At 36.4% G+C, this 26819-nt stretch overlaps 2 protein-coding genes across 2 annotated transcripts; both read right to left on the bottom strand.

Moving 5' to 3' along the window:
• Nucleotides 1-921: 921 nt before the first annotated feature.
• Nucleotides 922-11613, bottom strand: LOC144439220 (Na(+)/citrate cotransporter-like). The gene is made up of 13 exons (XM_078128493.1): nt 11497-11613; nt 8629-8894; nt 7987-8128; nt 7239-7345; nt 6921-7130; nt 5751-5870; nt 4853-4978; nt 4181-4285; nt 3863-3948; nt 3461-3573; nt 2488-2649; nt 1434-1571; nt 922-1098 (listed from the first exon to the last, which is right to left on the bottom strand). The coding sequence occupies exons 1-13, from the start codon at nt 11611-11613 to the stop codon at nt 922-924; spliced, it is 1869 nt and encodes a 622-aa protein (XP_077984619.1).
• A 4906-nt stretch (nt 11614-16519) lies between these two features.
• LOC144439221 (Na(+)/dicarboxylate cotransporter 3-like) lies at nt 16520-26574 on the bottom strand. Its single transcript, XM_078128494.1, has 12 exons — nt 26458-26574; nt 24076-24341; nt 23427-23568; nt 22531-22631; nt 21874-21993; nt 21141-21266; nt 19605-19709; nt 19309-19394; nt 18801-18913; nt 17886-18047; nt 17134-17271; nt 16520-16696 (listed from the first exon to the last, which is right to left on the bottom strand). The coding sequence occupies exons 1-12, from the start codon at nt 26572-26574 to the stop codon at nt 16520-16522; spliced, it is 1653 nt and encodes a 550-aa protein (XP_077984620.1).
• Between the last annotated feature and the right edge of the window lie 245 nt (nt 26575-26819).

Raw genomic sequence — 26819 nt, forward strand, 5'->3', positions numbered from 1 at the left:
AATAAATTATATTCACAGGTCCAAGGTCAATTGGACATTAGGGGGGAATGAACTGAGTTTGACAATGTACACAGTCAACTTTTGTTAATAAGCCAAAGTTACTTCCCTGAAGTCGAGCTCAGATCTTAGACTAGTTTTTAGCAGTTTCAATGTAGTTCCACTTTAAGTCCAATTCAAAACTAGTTAAGTTCTAGATCCATACTTCCCCGATTTCTTAACGTTTATTACAAATGCCATATTTATAACAATTTACATATCTCATTCTCTACTTGTTAAAAGAAGTTGTACAATCACTGTCTGAACATGAATAAATGAATATTTAAATCTGAACGCATGCCGATACTTTATCACATTTGTCCCCGTAGAAATTTCAATAAAATGTTATCAGAAAAACAAGAAATATTACGGATTGTTATAATAAAAGGATGTATCACTGAAATACTAAACTTGTTATCAAACTTCAGATAATAATAACCAGAATCATCCCAACAAATTATTAAGTAAAGCTATGTTGAATTAAAAAGAAGTAATAATTAGCCATGTAACACTATGAAGTGATATATGGGATAGTTATAAGCTGAATGACAGTCCTTGTTTCGCTCAAAACTTCACAAATTGCTTCTTGTACTCACATTAGTTTGTTAGGTAGAAATTCAATTAAAAATATTGTGTACACCTTCATTACCAAGGGCAAGCTTGCATTTTAAACCCGGATCCTTGACCATGTCATTCGTTAGGACCAAATGACTAAACAGGATCAATGGGCAAACTTAGCGTGTGCAGCCTTATTATTTTAATATACAATATCTGTTACTTTATAATTATATGTTATCTGAAATAATACAATAAACATTAAGACTAACAATACGGTAAACAATATGAAGGCATCGTGCGCATGACAGAAAACAAACAGTATTATTTTCATGCCATAGTAGATAACTCCATTATTATTGTAGGCGTTATATTCGTAGTCGTTTCGTTCATCGGCAATGCCCATTCTGGTATGGTGTCCAATTGTAAAACCCACCGTGCGTATGTGTTCATGGCGATATTAACCACAATCAGGCAGGCGATATTCAGAAAGAGGCCACTTTTGATCTGTAATGAAGAGAAGAGATTAGTTAACAAAACTATTGCTTTCTTTTCTCCATGTTATTCAAAGTAAAATCTGGGTGTAAGCATCAACACTATGCATTCTAGTAGACAATAGTTTATACTATATTTCTAGGTATGCATGGATGTTAAAGTTTACGTTTCGTTATTAGCCCACATTATGTGCAAGAATAATTCAACTTGCATGTGTAAATGTACGAATGCTTTGAATTGTGAACGACATGTGTTTTTGTACATTTTCTCATTTGATGAGCTTCTCTTGGAACTGCAACTTCTTCCTGATCACTGTGCGTACAATCACAAGATATTATATTTCTTACTAATTGTGGTAGCTTGACATATCCACCAGTGACAATTATGGCATTTGATAGATTTCCAGCCGGTAGGCAGAACGAGAAGTTCACACCCAACGTAGTTCCTAAGATGTAGTAGTATGGATGAATACCCTGAGTAGCAGCCTATAAAAGAATACAACATAACACAATGTCATGTACATGTCATGGTATGTTGAGGAAAGTGTTGCTTATTATTATTGGATGAAATGAAACAATATAAAAATGTAACTTTTATCTTAGTTCGCAATACTACAATAATGTATAGTATAACAAATATCATCTGGAAATCTGAATAATGAAAAGGATGTCTTGCCCTCTCTTGGTCATTAAGGTTTAATCTCTTTCTATGTTTGTCTCATACTCAGCCTATATGTCTTCCTGGCTGATGTCACTGTGCTGTCTATCTTCTCTTTCGCTTTGTCGTTGACTATGACTATGACTATGTCTGTTCTCTGACTGACTGACTGACTGACTGACTGACTGTCTGTCTGTCTGTCTGTCTGTCTGTCTGTCTGTCTGTCTGTCTGCCTGTTCCTCATTCCTTCACACCTTTGGCTCTGTCTCTGACTGACTGACTGACTGACTGACTGACTGTCTGTCTGTCTGTCTGTCTGTCTGACTGTCTGTCCTTCATTCCTCTTACCTTTTCACCACTCGCTGTCTCTGTCTCTGTGTCTCTCCCTGTGCCTCTGTCTGTCTGTCTGTCTGTCTGTCTGTCTGTCTGTCTGTCTGTCTGTCTGTCTGTCCGTCCGTCCCTCATTCCCTCTCACCTTTCCATCACCCGCTGTCTGTCTATGTGTGCCTCTCTGTGTCTGTCTCTGTGAATGTCTGTCTGTCTGTCTGTCTATCTGTCTGTCTCTCCGTCTGTCTGTCTCGCTGTCTCTCTCTGTCTGTCTCTCTGTCTGTCTGTCTGTCTGTCTGTCTGTCTGTCTGTCTCTCTCTCTCTCTCTCTCTCTCTCTCTCTCTCTCAAAAATAGTCGTTTATGATTAATCATACATAGTTGATGATTTTAGAATAACTGTTATAGTGACATCTTACCGCTGATACGGTGACCGGCATAAGTAATGTGAGCAGCATACCAGCAGTTAAAAACTCTGTAGCTACAGTACTAATTAAAGTAGAGCTGAGAAGCACAACCCAAGGTGACCAATCTTGTATGATTTCGAATTGTTCTCCAATTACCTTATCCAGTGTCGACACCTTAAAGTGTGAGTATTACATAAAAAATGTTGTTTTGTTAAATGTTGTTCACAAACTTTGCTTTACTCTGCAAAACAAAAGACACTCCCTAACAACGTTATTACATGTGCAATAATGCATAACAATAATGCAATAACATGTGCATAATCTACTTATACTCACATGCAATTTCTAATCTGTACTTTGTTTGGCATGCAATATACAAGTTCGTACTCAGCTGGCTCAAAGGTGACATGTTATAGAGGACATATGCTAATTAATTCGTTTCAAAACAGTCGTCAAATGTGTCCGAATGGCGGCAATATAATCATTATGTGTAGGGACACAAAAAAGTAATTTTTACAAAGCCTTCGTCTTGTAAACATGTACAGTTTCTCTCATTATTGGTATTTCAACAATTTTCGAATATATCGTGTTGTTTTGATTGAAAGATGACACTCCAGATACCACGAGTACATTTTTAACATGGTGACAGATTCAAAACTGAGCTTTCACTCAAGATTTAATCTTGCCACTACACTACCTACAGATAATATTGACCACTAATTAACAGATACAACGTCTGTTTGTAAGTCATTAACAATTTTTAGTGAATATATCTTTGATTATTTGGTGCAAAAAAATGTCCCAGTTGCAGCTAGTGCAACTTTAAACACATACAACTAATATGAACCCATTTGTTACCACAGGCCTTTAATGCTATGTGGATATCACTCTGATACAACTGTTTCATGAATGATCATGACCTACCCAGGAACCGATCACATGGTGAAGTAAGTTAATGTTAACATAATGTTATATAATTACTCACCTTCATTGCTTGCGAAAGTGACAGAATACCACCTCCAAAGAGTAAAATGCCCCAGTCTATATTTTTCTGTACATACTTCCAGACAAGAAGTGGCTTGTATTCACTTGCAATTCCTGCTGGTTAAATATAAGACTTCCGACGGCTTAGCAATGAACTGGAAATATTGGACCGAGAGCCAACAGAACGCTTGTATTTCAATTGAACTATATTAACTTTTAACTATTCAGGGATTTCAATTTTATAGTAATCCAATTACACGTCATAGTTTCTCGTACACACACACACACACACACACAGGCGCACACACACACACAATCAAAGTTGATAAAATACAGTATAACGTCATGTCTCTAAAAGTACTGATTGGTCTATGATAAAAACTTTGTAATTTCAAATACTTGCCATTTACGTTACAGGATGGTCTTGTACTTGGTAGAACAAAACAAACAGACACGATACCCATGGTGATCGTAGCGTTTGTCACGTACCTGTTATAAAATAAAGATATTCAGAGTAAGTGCTCGTCATGCCAGTAGTCAGACCATACTTTTCCGCTGGTGCTAAAATGTTGAAACGGTGATGTTGTAACATGCAGAGGTATGTACGACGATGGTGGCCATTTAATTCATTTTTCTTCATTAATAGCAAATGCTGTCTACTTTCCATGCTGAATTTGTTAACAACTTACTTGTATACATTGAAAGCTAATAATGTACTAACCCAGGTTTGAAGAAAGAGCGCCATCCATCCATAAAGCTAGGGTTTTCGAAAAACCATACCAATATAAGGCATCCGAAGACGATGAGAAGCACTACTTCGGCCCATCTAGAAAAGTAAATATATCTTTTATTTTTTTGTGTGTGCAATGTAAGCAACAAACAAAGAAATACGAAACCAGCGACCTAGTGGCACCTATGTGTATACCAACAACTAATATAGTAACTACTAGCATGGCATGTGTTTCACCTGTAAAACAATTATACAAACTGTGAGGTCTCAGAGTAGTCTTTTAGTACCCATCAAAGAAAACTACAATAATTAATTATAACCATTGTAACATCCATTACAATGAACTTTGTCCTTCCTTCCGTCTGTCTGTAATACGCCATTTCTCAGACATGCAATGTCCGTTATAAATCAAACCTGACACAAAGGACGCTATTTTGTCATACATGTCAAGGTCGTAGACTTAAGTGCCGTGCATATGAACCCTGCAGTGTTTGAAATTTGTGCCAGGTTTTGATGAAATATAATCATAGGTTTCGGAGATACGGTTGACCATATGGACACACAGACGGACGCACACACACAAGGAAGGACGGGCATCGGTCATTGAATAGCCCGGGACACAAAAGCAAGTTCATAATATGGAAACTAATCACAATAACGTACTTTATTGGGCCCAAACCGTCATATTCTTGACGAAGGATGTAGGAGATGTTTACTTCTTCTTTCTCTGTGTTGCTGTCACTATGTTCTGTTGTATCTTTAGTAGGGGCTTTCTTACGACAGCATGTGCTACCGAATAAATAAAACAACATTACTCTCACCTAATACTTCTGCATCTTATTGCATCTGGATGATTTCGATCACTTTGACCAATGGTCAACTCCATGAATGATTTATAATAGATAACGACACATAAAGTAACAACACGACACGATTTACTACATACCTACATCCGTTATTATCCGTTCATTCATTCATTCATTCATTCATTCATTCATTCATTCACGTATGTACACACGTATGTATGTAAACACGCACTCACACACATACATACACGCACACACGCAGGCACGCACATATGCATACATACATACATACATACATACATACATACATACATACATACATACATACATGTTTCTAGTTGTAGATATATAAATACATAATTGTGCAAGTATAGTTTGTTTAAATAAGTCGGTCACATTATACGAGTTCTTTGTGCCTATGCAGTGTTTATCATATGTGTTCACGTATATCAAATTCATGTTTCATTGCAATGAAATTATTTACATTGTTTGCATTTTTTGCAAATGAAAACAACAATAAGATTTTAAATGCATGAAATGCACGACTACATATTCCGAACATGCATTAAGTAGAACAGTTTTTAATATATAGTCTCATACTTGGAAGAAATAAAGTGATAAACTACTGGGACTGTAATTCAAGTCTCCAATCTAGCTCGACGATTGTGTGGTTAGCCCTGAAATAGAGGCTTTGTAAACATGGTTTTCAATGGGCTGGTTGTTACGACACTCTTGGTAGAAAATGTATTACTTACCCCTTAAATAGGTAGAAGAATGCCAGCCATGCCCAGCAGATTAACAAACAAACTATTTGCACCGGTAATGAAAATAACACCCACTTTCCAAAAGAAATTTTACCCTCCGGTCCATATTCCCTGTCAGAGGAATATAGATCATGAATTTATGAAAACTTTACAAACGAAGTTAGTGTTCTTGAACATCCGAATTACAAGAAGTCGATGAAACGTTGAATGAATAATACATCCATTATTGTGTGATTGTTCATATATATAAATCATATTTGAAGCTGAAATAATACAATTAATGCCATATTCCTGCCCGACTTACCATTTGTCTGTTTGTTAAACTCGTTGTAAAAACCCAGTGCTCGACGTTTTTCCGTTTTTCACAGGTTTTATGAACATGTATTGATATTTTGAATTTCATAAGCAAGGTACAGAAGTCTATGAAAGTTGTGATGATTTCATTATATGATATCATGGAGTGAAATAATGAAATGTTTAATACATTGATATTATGCAATGTGGCTTTATTTTACCCAAATCAAGTTTAAAATTATGTAATTTTACAGATGCTATACGAATGTCTTCAGCATAACTGATTTTGAGTATGAATTTGGAAAGTAAAATTGGGAAATAATAAGTTGGCGGTGGCCATTTCCACATGGTAAAGTGATACCAAATATTGTATGACTAAATTTTGTAAAGCACGTTTTCACTTTAATATTCTTTCACCATAATGTGGCGATTTCGTAAACATTGATATTAGATTTTATCGCTGTCATCAAGAAAAGTCATATTTGAGTGTGTCACGTAATGTTCCATATATTGTCGTACACTGCTACTCAATGTACTTATCCAATTAAAGGCTAATATTTTCCATACCGATTGTGCAAATGTTTTTCAAATTTACAAGCAATTCGCCGTCTTTTCAATCATGTAATAATTATTCGATAATCATTCGACCACATTGCCTGGGCACAATTACAAATTTCGGTTCCGATCGAAGAGATAACTAAGAATAACTTGATGATTTTGTTTATAAAACAATGATTTCAAGAATCAAATATGGCCCCTGCTGATGACAGTACGAAAAGGTCAATCGGAAATAGCCTGTGGAACTCAAAACGTCGTAGCCTGTTACGGTAACATAGCTTAGTAGCATAATAACTAAAAATGTCTGACCTTTCTAGAAAGCTGAGCATGATAACTTGAATTAGTGTACCAAACAGTGAAGCAGCACCTCCTATGGACGCTGAATACGTTAATCCCAGATAAAAACATGTTTGTATGGATGAGATTTCATCTGATGTTTCCAGTTCGACGAGAGCTTCAGTGCTTTTGTACTCAGAATTCAACCCTGTCATTTGTGGAGCCTGTCCTTCAACCACGTCCCTAAATACCAAACAATTGAGTTGTTATGAAAATACAGTAGTTAATTGAACTGACCACGACATCATAGTCAATGTCATTGGCGATTCTAAAAATGAATGTGTAACTCACTCGATATTACCGTTTTCACGTACTTCCATCTCGATTGAAGCATCGTCATCGTCAGTTGCATTATGACCCCTGTCCTCTCCTTGAGATTTGTCTTTCTGTGTACCATGCTGTAAGAGATATTCGATAAACATCAGAAATCACATATACTTGCATGTTTGTTGACCAGAGCTATGATAAGTAACTGATACCTTGTGAATTCACAATGTATAATAATGAAACTTGGATGTCAAGCGAGTGAAAACACGCTGGTTTCATGCACTTCCACTTTTCAATACAGAGCTGGCATCGATGTCAACCCAGGTGGAATTTATATCTAGGCCTTGGTTGACAACATCCGTTATACATACAGTCGACTTCATGCTGAACGGAAGTTGTCTGGCAACACCTGCACGTCACTTCCACCTAGATCCCAGGTGATGCCAGCTCCGTACCGATAGTTGAAAGTGAATGACACCAACGTATTCTATATCGTTTAACAGTTTTTAAACAAGTTCTTTTTATTAAAGATAGCAAATTCAAAGTTTCCTTACCCCTTTGATACGCTCAAAATTTCTGACACATCAAGACTTATGTAATATTCCCCATAGATGTCTTTGAAGTACTTCGATAAAACTTCCAGCTATTTATCAATATACATATAATATCTAACTACATTGGCTGTTTTCAATGAAAACATTCAAAAAATAATGTTCTAAATACAGCAAATTTAATCATTATTTAACCTATCTTCTTGAAACACTAACAGTACCTTACATCTGTCATTCTGGGGATTTGATTCTTCCAACTGTTCCACAAGAGCTTTTACTATGGGTAACATCATTATTAATAAAGCTAAATTTAGGATCCACATCGACAAGAAACCAACAACGCTCATTAAAGCTAGCAATAGCCTAAATTGGAAAAAAATGAAAAAAATCTCATCTTTATAAATCATTGTGGTTGAAAGACATTCATTGTGGTTGAAAGACATTCTTTTCCATCTGTTTCATTCCGAGGTTTCATGGACAACCACATGGAATTGAATTTGGAGCTAAAATATACATGAAATCAAAGTTAATCAGGTTGGAATTGGAAATGCTTCTGTAGGTAACAAATTAGTAAATATATCATATCTATAGCAAATATAATGCCATTATTATTAAAATAATATCAGTTCGATTAGCAACGTCCATATACGTAGAATTTATACAAGACAATCGTGAAATCCATAGTGTTTTTTGAGATATAGATATACAGACACACACACACACAGACAAGCACACACATATAGACGAGCGAAAGGCATTAACTTCTAATACTGGAGCTAATATGAGTATGGTCTAATGAGCTTATTTTCAATGAACCGCATAACTATGACCGTATATAAAATAGTGTCTATAACAATACTTACCACTTAGGATCTGATCCTGCCAATAACAGTGCTCTTAGAGCAATCCGACGATGAAGTTGATACTTTTCAACTCCTGATACAATTATTATAATCCCGAGAAAGAGCACCAGGAAGTCAAACATATAGAATTCGACCACTTCTGTCATTGGTAGAAGTTCAAGGATTGGTAGCAAACATGTCAGCATTATACCAGTCACCGGTAAAGGTGTGGCTAGGGTCACCCAGAAACAGGTAACCAGAAGTACAACGAATCCACATCTTGCTGGCTTTAATCATGACAAGAAGAGAAATGAAAATACCTTGGTGTTTAATGCATTGCAATATGATTGTCATCAAACAGAAAAGAACTACATGCATACAGTATAATTTGGATTGCATATATTTGATAAATAATATGCATCTTTTCAATATTTCAATTAATCTCTTTACCTAAACGAGGGCTCGAAATGCATGTGACAAAAAAAACCCAAGCCGTTCAAGCATGGGGTTGGGATGTTGACCTCTGTCTTGAAATTCACCCATGTAGTCTTTGGGAGTTCTGGCATTCTACGCCAATTAGATCCGAACACGTATATAACTAATGCTGTGCTATCATATAAATTCGGTGTGGTTGTAGCAGTGGGAAACAACAAATTATTGATGTGGTGGCAGAGATGACGTCGAGTCCTTTAATCTGGGACTATGTCCCATTTCAAGTCTGATAACATTTTTAATCTCCTTGAGGGGGACTCTCACAATGGGTTCGGTCTGTCCATCTGTATCTCCATCTGTCCGTCCGTTCATCCATGTGTTTGTGCTTGCGTTCGTGTATCTGATTTTGATATGTCATTTCTCACACATGGAATATCGATTTCATTCACTCCTAGCACAAGGGTGACATATCATATAGGACAAATGCAAGTCACATTGTATTGCTACATATGTAAATTGAATGGTGGCCATATGTGTAAGTTAAAAATCGATATTCAATGAATAATTCAAAAAAATTAATACATAGAACTGTATTCAAGTGTCTACCACCATATTATTAGATCCTGATTTCGTTTCATACAGTGACATTTCATGTTGACTTCCGGGATAGATTATCAAAATTAAACCAAGATTAAAATCCGAGATCACGATGATGGCCATTATGCAAGATGACTTTGACCGTGTAACACGCTAATTAATTGCCTATTACACTGCCATTTTAGATCTCTAAATGTTTGACTACAGTATTACGAATACAGTGAATTTCACAATACTGTTCAGCTTTTCTGTTTGATACAACCATGCAGAAATCAACAAGAAACTGCGTAGTTATGCACACTTCAATAGCAATTTTGCTACTTTTAGTCTGAAATAAACCATTTAAATGTACTACAACTCCATGTAGACGTTCGGGCGCCAATGTTTTTATTTGTATCAAACACCCGATGAAGGGTGCATAAAATATCCTTTGCGGTGTTCATTTGATGTCTGTATAGTGGCACATGTAGTTCTTTCCACTTAGACAGAATGTAGCAGTAAACTGCACTCATTCAATGTTGCTATCTCAAAGTGTCGCATGTCCAGTTTCTTATTCGTTTTTCCTTGGTTGTATCAAACAGGAAAGCTGAATGGTGTTGTGAAGTACGCTGTATATAGAAACACAATTCTGTCAAAACTGTTGAGGAAAATAAATAGCGTTTTGAGACTGTATTCGCGAAAAATTTGTCTTGGTACATGTAGGGACGTGCAAAGACCATCTACCAAAACAGCTGTCAAGCACACGAACGCATGCGCCACCACTGTGACGATGTTAACGTTTAGTCTGTAAACTATTGTCACAGTGACTGTCGGTGTGCTATTAACACTCCTAATGTCCCTGTCATTTCAAAAACTATAAATTGTGACAAAGAAGCGAGGCAGGAAAGGCTAAAATAATATTTTATAGACTCTTATAATGTTACGAAATACAAAACAAGGCATATTGACCTTGTCCTCTACTTGCATTTTATCTACTGCAGCAGGTTGTGCTTTGATTTTTTTTTACGTTTATAGACCTTATCTTCAACTCTGATATATGATCACAGCTTATCGATTCTATCGATTCAAGCTTTAAGTGCGTAAACAGGTACAAGGCACGAATGGCGACCATTCTGTTAAGGTTTAGTACTACAGTTTGTCAGCGATTGACTTTAACTATTCGATATTTTGCGATAGTCGAGATAGTCATAAACACTTGATGCTATTGTGTACTGTTTGTACGAGGTCATCAAGGGCGACAACATACGTCGACTGTTTCCTCGAGGGACTGTGGGTCACGCCAATACAAATTGAATCCCGGGGGTCAGAGTCTCTGGGGACAACGTCAGCATTGGTGTGATCCAAGTGACTGAGGGCGAGTTAAGTCAACATGATTGTTTTTTATGATAAACCAAATACACCTACGCGCTATGTACACTGTTCAGTCGAGATAGGTCGAGCATACAACGGCACAGCTTAAGTTTGTTTTCGAAACAACACTTGAATCTTCAAGACCCTACTCCTATAATTAAATACCCAGTCTGTTTATTTTCACACTAGTTTTCAGACACAAGAATGGAAGTTTTTTGTCAGAATATTCCACTAGTATCTGTACCGCTTACGCCATATTCAACCTCTTTTAAAGGTACGTGTGCATCATGTTCATTGACGTCATTATACACTTAGTGTTTTAGTTGTGATAAATTGTACAGTAGCTACGAAAAGTTGTATTACTTAAATTGCACTGTCAGTCATCAAGATCATCAAGATAACTGTTGTGTTTTGTCATTCCCAATGCACTTTATTTTCTACGCCTTTGTGTAAACACCTGACAGAGAAAGTGTCACGTGAAAGTTATAAGGGTTACTTAAAATCGCTTACCTGAGAGTCGAAGTTGAATATAAGTATAGGACTAAGCAGCAATGGAGTCAGTATAATGATCAAAATATCACGTTTGTACCATAGGTATCTGCAAATATCCTTTGCGTTTGCACCCATGTTGCTTCGTTCGGAGAAGGGCTAAAAGAATGCTGGGTCAAACAAACGTCTCCATACAATTTATGATGCCCATTTAATGAGGGAGCTCGAGAGTGATTGATATGCGAAAGATCGCGTACATGAGATTTGTATCATTGTTGACACCTGACACATCATACCTTATTTTATCACGAGTATATTGAATATTAGGTGATAATTGCTAAAAACCGAAGATTGTGTTGTATATGGTGTCAACCAATAGCCACTTTGTTGGATGACAAAATTTCGCATTTGGTTATTTAAAACAACGTGATAATTTAGAACCTCTTTTAAAATTAATTAGTCATGTGATTCACTAACATTATATACTGTAGGAAATATTCATGGTTACAGCCACGCGTAACCAAGAAACGTAATCGGTTACTTTGATCTGAAGTCATAAAACATTTACGAGTTTTGTTGACTTTTGTTTGAGCATTAGCCAAAAAAGAAGAAGAAAAGATTTGCTGCTGGTCAGGACAATTGTCTGACGTGGTGCAACGACACGATAGGTGTTTAATATTCTCAACAAACCTGTCACTCAATCTTCTATTTATGACAGTTACTGTTCTTTTTATGTAGTACTTTTAGAGCAAGTGTGATGTCTTCACTGAATTAGCAATTAATGTAGGGAGGATTATTGTTGTTCCCCCCGGATCTGCAGACTGCATGGACTGGACAAACACGAAAAATATCGATGTGGGGTATTAAAGTGATGCGCGCACTGACCAGAAACAATAAATTATTATTCTTTTTTGTCTTTTTGGCCTTAGTTACGACGTTACTTTTACTGAAGCAATTTCGTCCTTTTTATTACCTTCCGTAAGGAAGGTTTTGTATTAGTGTTGAAAAGTCTGTGTGTGTGTCTGTGTGAGTCACCATTTTCTAAAAAACGACTAGCTCAATTCAAACGTAATTTTGTAGACATGTTCCATACGGTAATGGCAAGAACTGATTAGGTTTTGGTAAACCTCCATGAATATTAATGAGCAATTTACGTAATTAATGGTTTTCTGTAATTGGGCTATATCTCAAGAATGCACGCTTCAAATTCATTGACTTTTTACATGCATTTGCGATACCAAAGCGCATCTGTCCTGAAAATATTATCGATTTAGCTTTTAGTTTTAATGAGTTATTGGCATATTTCGGTAATTAGAGGTGGTGGCCACACAAAAGAATGTTGTTGTTTCTGGTCAGGAAACGTTGCCCAATTTCTGCAGTTGTCTTCCCTGAAGTAGCAATTAATGTAGGGAGAGTTATTTTGTGTTTTCCCTTTGATTGGCATGGCACTCTGCATTTTGTGGACAAACACGAGAAAAAAGAAGATCGAGGCTGGGTATTTAAGTGATGCAAACTCACCGGAAAACTATTTTATTTTTGGCCTTAAAATAGGTTTACAGTTGATGCGGATTTCACAAACACGTGAAATATTTATCATCGTTTCAATTTCGTCAAATATGGACATATCATTTTCAAATTTCACACACTAATGCACAGATGAATACAGAGAAGTCATATCTTTTTAGATTTTCGATTAGAAGTTTAGGAAGTATTATATTGACCTCGAATTGTCTCCTTTTTACCGTGTTCTTTTCCGATTTCTCCCGATAACATACTACCGCTGTTTGTTGCAAGGCTTGCAATCGTTTATGTAGCTCGGTATCTCAGGAAATAAATACTCTCACATATTTATCAAGTGTAATAATCTATCATTTATACTGAAATGTATGTGGTCAAAATATGGAAAATAGACCAAGCCTAGCCTACGAAGAAAGTTTTGTAAAAATGTATCAACATTAATGACCTATAAATTGACCTCTATATAATTAGTGTACAGCGCCACTCAACAAAATCTTGACAATTTTCCCATAGTGATTAAAGGAGTGTGTGAAATAGTCTACATGCGACGAGTAGACAAACCGACCTGTAAACTCGTGGTGGGACAGAATGAAGTTCAATACGCAGATGCCAATGGTTGTGTTATTGGACAAAAACTATATGTGAAAAAGTTGATGAAATTGGAAGCAGACTCGTATAGGATTTGGAGCAGATGATGGTACGTAATTATAGCAATGTTATGTGAATTTGAATTTCGTTTATTATTTGCCGTGGAAACAGGTGTGCATATCCCGGTATGATCACGAAAGCCGAGTGAAGTTGAGGATGGCAAGATTTCCTGGGCTGAGAATAGGAGGCGGGCATTTGAACAACATTTTTGACAACTAAATTTAATTGGGACTTGAAAAATCACAGATATAGAGCTAAATTCCATGCATAAATCATGAAATTGCAAGACTACAATTACCCTTACAGAAAGCATTCAGTTTAAATCTGGTTGTCAAATAATAGAATGACAGGCATGCGCATACCGCCCTATAACTAGTTAAGGACAAGGTCCAACTGTTAATGCGTTGATACGTTATTGACATTTGGAGTTATTCAACTAGACATTATTTATTTTGTTGCAGGTAGTGCTTAGTAGCTGCCATAACGTTTTCTTTTAAATTGAAGGCGGAACTCTTTGTTGGGAACAGTCTGTTTAGTTTGGTGTTGACGTGGACGGGAGCACAAAGTTTGAGTCATTCAAATGGCTTGGGTTACACGCTGTGCCATGGAAAATAAAAATAAAAAGTCGATGCTTGAAACTACATTAGTGGTGAAAAATACTGATATCACTTTCACCTTGCTTTGTTTGGAGGCGTACACCGACTAGTATTATATTCCAGTGTACAAACACGATATCGTGAATCAATGAATTATTCGACCATGTGTACTATAGTCAAGCTTGTACGTGACACATACTCGTTAAAAAGGTGGTGACGCCTGATGACCCACAGCAGCGATGGTCACAGCACACCTGACATCTAATATATAGTTACTTTGAAAACTTTGACATACAAGATATACGCTTGCTCTTTTGTCCTTGTGTTACGATTATATTTGTATGGTGTAGGTCAAACTGCCCAACCGTAGAATATACTAGAAAGTTCCAACTGTATCATGAAATATTTATCCTTGACCTAGGTTTTTTTTAACCCTTCAAGCAATGTCATCCAAGTACGTTCTTCCGATATTGTGTTAGTCATCAAGACATGTAGATCATGCAATTAGCCCCCAAGCAACTTCTTCTAAAGTATGTGTACATTAGTGCAAGCGGCATATGTGACAACGCAGTAGACAGTTCTGAAAATCTGGATCAACATGCAAACCGTTTATTAAGGCTGAGATACATAACTCAGTCTCGATCACTTTAGTTTTTCGAAAGTTTTGAGGTAAACTCTGAGTCGTTCGGCGATTGTGGAACTTGAAGGCAATGAGTGTGATAACGGGAAAAAATCACACAACGGGAGTCATGCAAGATTATACATACACCATGTTTTGTATTTTGACATACATACGTGTATTAACTTTAATTATAGTCAGTGAAACGTAGTTGAACTTTGAACTCTGAGCAGAGGAAGGTTCATTTGCATTCTGACCCAAGTGATTGAACCCAAAGAGTTATAATAAAAAGCGGCACATTTACTACATCTCGTAAACGTCTAATGAGCACTCACCATAGCAGTCACCAAAACATGTATACATCTGTGGAATTGTACCAAAACAAAACAAAACTTCCAACAAGTTTTCTCTTTCTGTCCACCAAAATAACGTGCCTCATTAGCATATTTGTTTTAGACATGATGAACAATTTTACTGTTAAATTATGTATGCTTTCTTGGTTAGACGATTACACACATTTGCCTACTCGATCATTCACTTTCACCTCAATCTTCAAGGTCAGCAAAACCTAATCTATACTCCTTCATAGCTATACCATGGACATGCATGAACCAATTTCAACAAAAACCTGGCGACAGTGTCTCGCACTATTGTCACTGGTTTAATTCTTACAATATATCAAACAATACATGTATAGCGAACGTTCACACTCTTTGCAATACAAACTCACATCACTCTTTACCGAGAATATAGAGCACTCCGGTAGTTGCTCGAACACACCGAAATGTATAGTTCACCAGCTTACCTCCAGAGATAGTAACTTATCTCAACCCCGTCCCTCCAGATATTTCTTGTCTTTATTATAAAACAATTGTCAATGTGTTTACGTTGCGTAGTTTCTGACATTAGTTAATGACGGTATAGCGTCTTCGAATTCTCTATGATACAAGGTAGAGTCATCGGTGTGTTTAACAGAATCTCACCTTAAATGTGAACTCACCAGAATTCAAAACCACATGCATTGCCAAATTGATGCTTATCGTAAAAACCGTGGCCACATGCTTTCATATATCATCATGGTGATAAGTGAGTGGGATTGTTTTTACACTGAACAGATCACAATATGTAAACGCCTATTTTTTTTCGTATCAAAGCCATTGTTGAAACTATTTGTCTAGTAGCTCAATATTAGAAGTGAATTTAAGAACCTTTTAGGCAAGGGGACAAAATTGTCGAAATAATAAATGTTGAAATATTGGTTGGTGATATTTTCACGAGATAGCAGTACGCTGACTAACAGCTTTATTTGTTAAAAGGCGCATTTGTCTTAGTTTATCAAATAATTAGAAATTCAAATTGCACATTATGCTAACATTACCAAAGGCTAACCTGCATGTTAAACCATAAACCTTGACCTTGACTTTCTTCTTTAGGATAAATCATCAAAACTCTATATGAAGCAGAATGTTGCTATTGTTAAATTTTAAATAAGACTATTGTTCACTTCGGTAATGTTATTAGTCACCACTATTCAAACTCGTACAAGAGCCATTTGTCTCTTTGGTATTTTAGTTTGATCTTGTCCCACATATACACCTTAAAAAGATATAATAATACCGTAAAACATTTAAGCCGTCGTGACAGAAAACAAACAGTATTATTTTCAAGCCAGAGTAGATAACTCCATGAGTATTGTAGGTGTTACATTCGGAGTCGTGTCGTTCATCGGCAGTGCCCATTCTGGTATGGTGTCCAGTTGCAAAACATATCGTGCATAGGTATTCATGGCTATATTGACCACAATCAGGCCTACAATATTCATTATAATACCACTTTTGATCTGCATTGAAAGAAAGAATCGGTTAAAATAAATAACACAATTATACTTTCTGAGAAATGATAAATGACGGGATCGGTTTTACATTATATACTATATTAAATGTACAAATTAAAGCTGTTTAAAATGACAACTTTATTTAAGACATACATCACACGTTAATGTGCCGTACCCCTCAAAAAGTATTAAGGGAGCCTTAAATAATTACGTGGGATCAGATTTTACAAATCTGTTCACGGATTGTATTCCAATCTGTATCATCTTATAAGTATGCCTTGTTTAATTTCTTGTTATTCAACATACGGGACATGTCTCAAGACCTCTCAGAGCTATTTGTCAAATCCGTCACTATGGTATCACAGCAATCTGTGCTGATTGCGTTTAGTATTCATACATCGGGTAACACTACAGCAATGCATATACATCATCATGCTTCTTACTAATTGTGGTAGCTTGACATATCCACCGGTGACAACTATGGCATTTGCTAGATTACCAGCCGGTAAGCAGAAAGAGAAGTTCAGACACAACGTGGTTCCTAAGATGTAGTAGTAAGGGTGAACACCCTGATTAGCAGCCTATAAACGAATAAGACATACATGAAACTCAGTGTCATGTTATGTTTTATAAAATATTTGCTTAATAGCATTGGTAGAAATCAACATACCCTGGTCCTACAAATGGCGCATTTTAACATTTGTCTTCGATCGCATATCATAGTGTTGTATAAGATGAAATTATCATCTTGACACCTTAATAATCGATAAACCAAACTCCACCTAAATGTGACTTCTAATCTGTCTCTATCTTTGTCTCGTATTCAACCTGTAATTTCGTCTATCCTGATCTAAGTTTGTATGTCTTGCAGTCTGTTTATTCAGCGTCTGAATGTCACTGTCCATTCAGTCTGTTTGTCCGTCTATATCTCTTTCTTTCTTTCTTTCTTTTTTCTGGAATTTAATTCTCTCATTCTTTCCTGCCTGTCTGTCTCTCCCTCGCTCCCTCCCTCTCTCTCCCTCTCTCTCTCTCTCTCTCTCTCTCTCTCTCTCTCTCTCTCTCTCTCTCTCTCTCTCTCTCTCTCTCTCTCTCTCTCTCTCTCTCTCTCTCTCTCTCTCTCTCTCTCTCTCTCTCTGATGAATCAAATGTAGTCAATAACCGTTAAATGTACGGATTTTTAAAGAAACATTCTTACCGTTGATTCAAGGACAGGCAAAAGTATTGTAAGCAACATACTAGAACTTACAAACTCCGTGCAAACAATACCAATTAATGTAGCGCCGAGAAGCACAATCCAAGGTGACCAATCTTGTATAATTTCGAAGTGCTGTCCAATAACTTTGTCCAGTCCCGACACCTATAAAGGGTGAGTATACATAATGATGAAATCGTGGTTTTGAATATTATCAATAAGCACTACAGAAATAGGTTGGACGCGTGATTGCCATTGAGGGTGCTGATGTTTGGATGCGTACCCACAAAATCAATTTGATTTGATTTATCGTGTATACAGCTACAAAATTATGTTATATACACAGGTGATGCGATACTGTTCAGGGTGTACGATATTACGAGTAATAACTGTACGTATGAAAACATTTTCAAAAAGGAAAAAAAAACATGTTCCAGTTGCAGCTTTAAATATGCCAGCTTCATATATTTAATATATTTTGACGAAAACATATTTGCTAATTAAGGGGTATGTCATGTATGATGGCTATAATTCGGAAGGCTGCATTTCGACAAATGCTTTGCCCTTAGGGAAGGCATTCAGTTTACAGCTATTTTGCATATTGAGTAAATCATTAAATGATAACAAAATTGAGGAAGATTTTATTTTAGCAGTATTTCATTATGCTTAGGGACATAGAAAATCCTGCTTTATGTATGCCGGGGAGCTCCTATTTTAAACCTTGTTGACCAATTCACATGCTGAAGGTACTATTCAAATAAATGCTGCTAAGATAAATTCACATCTCTCTCGCACTTGTTAGTCCTTTAAAGGTGTTTAGATATCGCTCTGCTATAACTGATTGATGGACTTCCTACTAATTAAAAGAACCTATCACGGGATGAAATAAGCCTATGATGTTAAGATATAATTACTCACCTTCATAGCTTCCGATAGTGACAGAAGAGCACCAGCAAAGAGCAAAATACCCCAGTCTATATTTTTCTGTACATGCTTCCAATCAAGAAGTGGCTTATATTCACTTGCAATATCTGTTTCAGTAAATATAAATATTACAACTAAACACGAGACTTCACAATGAACTAAAAAATACATAACTTTTCTTATTGTAACTCCTATAGTAGTCTTTAACTGTACAGAGTTTACAATTCTACTATAATCAAAACCATAGCCACACACACACACACGCATTGAGAACCACCAAATAAATTGGTATCGTAGGGCCGGCTTTACAAATAACGAATGAAAAGCGACTAGCCAGTGTTAAACTTTTAAAAATATAGTATAACCCTATGTTATTAAAATCAACTCTAAAATTCATGATTGGCCTATGCCATATTGTTGTGTAATTACAAATTCAAATTTTTAATCTATGTAATTTCAAACTAGGTGTTCATCATCTTGTTCAGTTTATAAAAGTACTTGCCGTTTACGTTACAGGATGGTCTTGTTCTTGGTAGAATGAAACAAACAGAGACAATACCCATGGTGATCGTAGCGTTTGTCACGTACCTGTTATACAATAAAAAATATTCAGGGTAAGTGATCATCATTCCAGCAAGCCAGTCCATACTTGTCCGACGCTGTAACGTGCAACACAGGTGGCCATTTAATTTGTCTTTCTTCAAAAGAGCAAAATGCTGTTCTATCGTTCATATTGAGAGACCAATCTTGATAACAACTTACTTTTTTGTATATACTGAAAGCCAATAATGTACTAACCCAGGTTTAAAGAAAGAGCGCCATCCATCCATAAAGCTAGGGTTCTCAAAAAACCATACCAATATAAGGCATCCGAAGACGATGAGAAGCACTACTTCGGCCCATCTAGAGGAGTAAGTGTACTTTTTGTATGATATATAAACAAAGTAAACAAACAAGCAAATAAACAAGCAAAGAATTACAAATAATATATTTCCAACTGTGTGATTTTCAGTAATATGACTAGATCTTGAGAATGCACATTCCAAAGTCCATAAAGTTCAAAATTGGTACATACATCAGCCATAACAAAGCGCACATGTCCATAAATTAAAGCTTTATATTATAACATAGTTATTGCTTGTAATGTGTCATTTGCAAATATAGGGATTTCTGGTAATTAGGCTATATCGTGGGAATGCAAGATTCAAACTTCACATATTTTGGTACATGCATTTATGTTCTATTAATGTGTTACAAAAAATCAGGCATGTATGGGACATAAAAAACATCGTACTGCCTATAGCTAATTGAAACTCTATAATCACTCGCTCAGGTTTGGTAGTGCCTGTTTCATATGTTCTCATATGAAAACAATTATACTTAGTGTACAAATTCGTTATTAACCATCAAAGCTGACCACATTAATGAAATTATAGTATATTTGTAATATTTTGGTGGGAATTACACACATTATAAAAGTAGTTAGTTGACAATTCTTACTACAAGTTACCCATCTCTGGCTCTCTCAGTTAAGGACAATATGCATTGTGTCATGTTTTAAGGGCCATTCATTCATTGCAATACAACTACTTTTAGTGAATTCTTTGCAGTTTAAATTATACTTCCGATAGTCGATTTAGACTATTGTTGATACACCGTAGCTAGATATCTAGTTTCATTAGCTTTCTCATCGTCTTTTATATGATATATTCTATTTTATTTTGAGCCCCCCCCCCCCCCATAATAAGCATAACAAATATAGCGTTTGTTATGGCCTTTTATACTATATAAAGAGTTCTCCACTTCTAGCAATTCGCTTTTTTCTGACGATTGCAATACCCGAGGAACATTGTCTGTTCTAGTACTAGGCTGTGCACCCTAGTGTTAAGAATTAAAAGGAGCACTTCCATGTACTAGCTTTAGCAAATGTTTCTTTACGTGCCAACATAATTGCTCACACAGCTGGTACATGGCTGTGAAAATGACTATTACAGAAATGTTTATACACCTGGTACATGACACACACATGGCTGTGGAAAAATGTTCTTGCATTGGGATGTTACAAAAACTTATGCTGCATTGCTATTTCTCACATCCATGTTACACTCACTGCTGTTGGCACACCAGTAACACTCCTGCCAAATCTAGCTATGTCACAAAGTGCAGTAAAAAAGATATTCACGTACAGATATTGTACAACCACAATGTCTATATTGTGCTGGTACGGCTGTAATCAACCCTGTCCTAGGAATATGACTATTGCAGAAGTTTGGGAGTTTCACTGAGAAAAATATAAAGCAAGCTGATATGCGGAAGAAATCATAATAAACGCACTTTATTGAGCCAAGACTGTCATACTGCTGACGAAGGACGTGGGTGATATTTACTTCGTCATCCTCTGTATTTCTGTCACTATGTTCTGGTGTACCTTTGACAGAGACCTCCTTACGACAACATTTGCTATAGTATAAACAAAACAAAACAATATTAATATCACCATAGCTATTTTTAACATATTGCTTTTGGATTAATTGAATCCCTAAGGACATTCTATTCAAAGAGTAAAACAATAATGAAGACAAAAGAACAAAATGACAGTATTATCATTACATACAACATACACACATACATACATACATACATACATACATACATACATACATACATACATACATACATACATACATGCAAGAGAATAATGTATGTACATGTATAATATTACACGAGTCCATTGGTGCCTATGCAGTGTTATCATATTTATTCATGTCATTAAAACGGTTCTGTTGCATGGTTAATGTTCTCATGTATCATATGTGAAAACAATAGTTACGTTTCTTCTTGTAATTGTATGAAGTGGATGATTTATATCTTCCACATGCATTGAGTCGATTGGTGTATGTAATGTATGAACTAATAAGTGGAATAAATAAAGCAGTAAGTCATTTCTGATACATCAATTAACATCACGTCTCCAATCTACCACAACTATCAAGTATATAGCCTTGACCTACTTTAGTTTAGGGTTGTCGTAACACTATGCAAGGTGTGGTAGGAAATTAGTACTTACCATTTAAACAAGTAGAAGAATGTCAACCATGCCCAGCAGATTAACAAACAGACTATTTGCACTGGTAATGAAAATAACATCCAGGTTCCAAATGAGACTTTACCCTCCGGTCCATATTCCCTATCAGATGATTCGTGACATATTATGAGTTTGCAAACATATTTTTATTTTTAGAAAAGCTAGTGAGGTTTTAATATCCAAATTTGTAATAACTCGATGAAACAATTGGATGAAAAATGCCTGCAGTATTTCGGGGTTTTACTATCATAATGTGCGTTCATCAACTTTGAAGCTGACATAATAATGCCATATTACTGTCAGCCTTATCTTTGAATTCTGATGTCTATTTGTTTGGTACCCTCGTCAAAACAACGACCCAGTGTTTAGGGTTATAGTGTAACAGATTTTCTTTCATTTTAGAAAAAGAAGTTGTGAATGTGTCATTGGTACATAAATTGTCACAAGTTCGATTCCCATCACAGGGATTGATAAGAATAACTAGGTTATATTTAAGAAAGAAATATTTAAAGAATCAAATGTAACTACTTCTGATGAACGAACATTTAGAGGTGACAATGTTACTGGAAACGGGATATTAAAACGGCTGAATGTGTTAGTCTAACGTTGATTGGGTCTTATAAATTCAAATTTACTGACCTTTCTAGTAAGCTGAGCATGATAATTTGGGTTATTACACCAAAAAGTGATGCAGCCCCTCCTATAGCTGCTGCATATGTTAATCCAATATAAAAGCATGTCTGTAGCGATGTGATTTCATTTTCTTCCGGTTCGACGAGAGCTGCAGTGCTTTTGTACTTGACATTCACCCCAGTGTCTTGTTGAGCATGTCTGTTACCTAACTCCCTAAATATTAAACAATTCAATTGTAATGAAAAGAGTTGATAAATGAACAGAGCAAAATATCCAGGTGACATGTTCGTCATCAGATCTCTTGTAGAGGTCAAGAGAATTGTGCATCTACTATGTTCCCAAATGGTTGGAAAGCTCCGATTATCTAGTTCAGAAAATTATACTATTCCCCTAATTAAAATCATTGGAGACTTTCAAAATAAATCAGTAACTTACTCGATATTACCATTTTCAAGTACTTCCATCTCGATTGAAACATCGCCGTCGTCAGTAACATTATCACCACTATCCTGTACTTGAGATTTTGCATTCTTTGTGCCACCCTGCAAGATAAATTCGATAAACATCATAAAACCTACTTGCATTCATTGTGAAGAGAGTGTATTATAAAGAAAGAATACTTGTGAATATACTACGTTGACAAATATGTTAAACAACTTAGAAGGTAAACTGCAATTTGGCTTCATTCACCTTCTTTATCAATTTGGAGCTGGCGTTGACCGGACCTTAGGGGAGATGGATATATAGGCCTTGACAGGCAACTTCATCTAAATGTATTTTCGACTGCTTGTATTGATATGGAATTAAAATAACATTAACTTATAGAATAGATTCATACAATAATCTACATGATAAAAACATTGATCATTATTGTGCCGATTTCCTTTAAAAACTAACATTACCTCACATCTGTCATTCTGGGGTTTTGATTTTTCCAACTCTTCCACAAGAGCCTTTACTATGGGTAACATCATTATTAATAGAGGTACATTGAGGATCCACATTGACAAGAAACCAACAACACTCATTAAGGCTAGCAATAACCTAATTTGGATAAATGAAAAAAAAGCAATGTATATGTATAAATCATTTTAGTTCGATATTTAAAAGACATGCCTTATGGATTATGATCAAAACGGAAGGTAATTTTGTGTTAATGACAAGTTATCATGATCATATTTATAGTAATTAGAAAATAAAGTCTGATTAGTATGCCCGCATTTTACTTAGAACTGTATTAATTCGTGTAGCAGCTTTGCTATAGTAATAGTGTACGATGTTTTTTTTCTTAAAATCCCTTGTGGTTTTGAGATACGGTACACAGTAAATCTTATACGAGAGAGAGAGAGAGAGAGAGAGAGAGAGAGAGAGAGAGAGAGAGAGAGAGAGAGAGAGAGAGAGAGAGAGAGAGAGAGAGAGAGAGAGAGAGAGACTGGCATTGGATCGAATAGTAACAACCTTTCTTATTATCTATCAGCATAAAGTTTTTTATCGAAAATTATCACGTGACTATTGAACTTGATAAATAGTTGTATCAATTTCTATACTTACCACTTAGGATCTGACCCTGCCAATAACAACACTCGTAAAGCAATTCGACGATGGAGTTGATACTTCTCAATTGCTGACACTAGCATCACAATCCCAAGGAAAAGCACCAGAAAGTCAATCATATAGAATACGGCGACATCTGCCATTGGTAGAACTCCAAGGATTGGTAGCCAAAAGAACACCATTACACCAGTCACTGGCAATGGTACGGCTAGGGTCAGCCAGAGACAAACAATTAGAAGCGCAACGAATCCACATCTTGCTGCCTTTAATCAAGAAAAAATGAAAGATTTGTCATCAAACGGAAATATATACATACCGAATATTGGATGGAAAGTCACTGCATTGACAAATATTCTGTATTTTATAAATATAACTGAATTAATGATAAAGATGGGAGAGAGTGCTTATGATAAAATCTGACTGATAAATCAAAACAATCAACTAAATCTGGTTTACAGCAATTTTCAGGCACTGCTCAAGTTACCCTGTGTTTAAAAGGTGCGTCTTATATGATCAAATAAGAAAGGTGGTTCTGGTATTACATCTTAGTGGTGCGACAATGGAATTAATGAATTTTGGGAGTAGTAGACGAAGGAGCGGCCAACATGACATTCAACAGGTGAGGGTTCATTCACAGTATTCCAATAGCACTTTCAATTCTTGCTAGCCATGCACGCTTGTAAAGAATGGGGTCGTTCTGGAAGATGCTTTCTGATTCTGAAAGAAGACAGGACAGAGTTGGAAATGAAAAAAAAAGAAAAGAAGAAGATTTGTTTGAAATCGTAAATGAACTGAAAGCACCATAAATGAGTAGAGATAGTAGGACAAATTTGATTAGGGTGCCCATAAAATGTTCAGTGGACACCACCAGTCGAGTTATGTAGGTGGAACACGAGCACTGTCTTGTACATGTGGATCCTCAATTCAGATAACATCTCATACACCTCAAACGCGACCACGTACTGTGCCATCGATCATCAGTACATTTTTCAGTTTATTCCTCTGACATGCTGATTTTTTTTTCCATTACCCCCCCCCCTCAATTTTTCCGATCCACAGTTGAGTGTTTCTGAATGCAGTTTATATAATTACCCTACTTTATGTCTTTGATTACAATGTTCGATACAATTTTGGATTTTTTGCCTGAGCTGAAGGCTAGAACTCCCAAAGACTAGATGAACGCACAGCTGACAACCTCACGACAGATGTCAACATCTCCACTCCACCACATTATCCCTGATATCTTGCCATGACGTTCCCCCTTTACACTGTGAGACCCGCTCCTCTCATCTCCTCACACAACTAATATATATTCATTGCATTATTTTACAATGGTCGCAGTGGTAAGATGTTGTATCAGTAGGATTTGGAACCTGTGGCAAAGATGGGGTCATGCAAAAATATGACCCTCCCCGATCTTCTTATCTATTTCCTAAAAACATGGCCCTCCCCGAGGACGTAACTATTTTTAAAAAGTGCCCCCCCCCCAGTACGCGACGGGACTGACGCACACTCTCTTTTTGGTACTACAGGTTGTCAACATTTATTTTACGATAGACGAGATAAACGAGCACTTGAAACTTCTGTATGCTCTTTGTTTGAGGTTTCCAACATGTATTTTATTAATATGTATACACAGTTTCACTGATCTCAAGGGCAGCATCATCTACATGACTGTACCTTTGTTTTCTCAAGAGACTGTAAGTGGGTCACCCCGACACATATTTTTTACCGAGGTCAGAGCCTTGGAGAAACAGTCAGAGTTGGCAAAATCCATGACTGACAGAAACTGACGCATGACTTCGGCAGGGAAAGACTAGCCAACATGTTTTTATTTGTTATACATCATTTCCTGCATTGTATGATTGCCCACTAAACCATGCACACCTACAATATGCAGTCAGCTATGTACATAGTTCCGTTGAGATACAAAAATGTTGGTTTTCCACACGTCAACGGCAAAGGTTGATTTCGGAATTTGAACAACACGTGAATCTGCAAACCTTTACTCTTTTAATTACCGGGCTTGTTCTTTCCAAGTCCTGTTCTGACACAAGAGCACATATATACACGAATCTGGTGAATGCGTTCTGGACGGTGTCGTAACGTGGCTGTGTTTTACGACGACGACTTTCACAACCGTGTGAAAACAATGAATATGGTAATTGTTATGATTACGCACTTGTTTCATTTTAACAAATTGTGCAATAGAAGTATGATTGTCTTGATTAAACTTCAGTGTCCAGATAACTCTGCTCAGTCTTGAAGATGATTGTTGTGTGATGCCGTTTGCTATGCACTTTTTACTCCCGCCCTTCACGTAAACACCTGGCATGCAGTGAAAGAGTTAGGTGAACGTTTAAAGTTTAAAACACTTACCTGAGAGTCAAAGTTGAATATAAGTATAGGACTCAGTAGCAATGGAGTCAGTATAATGATCAAAATATCACGTTTGTACCATAGGTATCTGCAAATATCCTTTGCGTTTGCACCCATGTTGCTTCGTTCGGAGAAGGGCTAAACACAATGAATTAAAACCAAACCAAACCAAACCAAACCAAACCAACGTCGACTGCATACAATTAAAGGTGCACGTTTTATGAGAGAGAAAGAAAGAGAGAGTGATTGATAGCCAAACAATCAAGTATTGTTGAAACCCTGACCTTATTCTGTCAAAGTATAGGTCACCTGTGGTAAATGCCAGAACAGTGAATGTTATATTACATTTGGTTTCAACTCAG

The sequence above is a fragment of the Glandiceps talaboti genome, chromosome 8 (assembly GCF_964340395.1).
Source record: "Glandiceps talaboti chromosome 8, keGlaTala1.1, whole genome shotgun sequence".
NCBI classification, from domain to species: domain Eukaryota; kingdom Metazoa; phylum Hemichordata; class Enteropneusta; family Spengelidae; genus Glandiceps; species Glandiceps talaboti.

Bases quoted from the DNA above. Each gene is read 5' to 3' on its own strand.
- LOC144439220 (XM_078128493.1), bottom strand. From the start codon at position 11,613: ATGGGTGCAAACGCAAAGGATATTTGCAGATACCTATGGTACAAACGT. The intron at 4,286-4,852 runs GTACGTTATTGT...TTACTTTTCTAG, and splicing joins GACGGTTTGGGCCCAATAAA to ATGGGCCGAAGTAGTGCTTC. The intron at 3,574-3,862 runs GCAAGTATTTGA...TTTAACCAGCAG, and splicing joins ACCATCCTGTAACGTAAATG to GAATTGCAAGTGAATACAAG.
- LOC144439221 (XM_078128494.1), bottom strand. From the start codon at position 26,574: ATGGGTGCAAACGCAAAGGATATTTGCAGATACCTATGGTACAAACGT. The intron at 19,395-19,604 runs GTTAGTACATTA...ATTGTATAACAG, and splicing joins CGCTCTTTCTTTAAACCTGG to GTACGTGACAAACGCTACGA. The intron at 18,914-19,308 runs GCAAGTACTTTT...TTACTGAAACAG, and splicing joins ACCATCCTGTAACGTAAACG to ATATTGCAAGTGAATATAAG.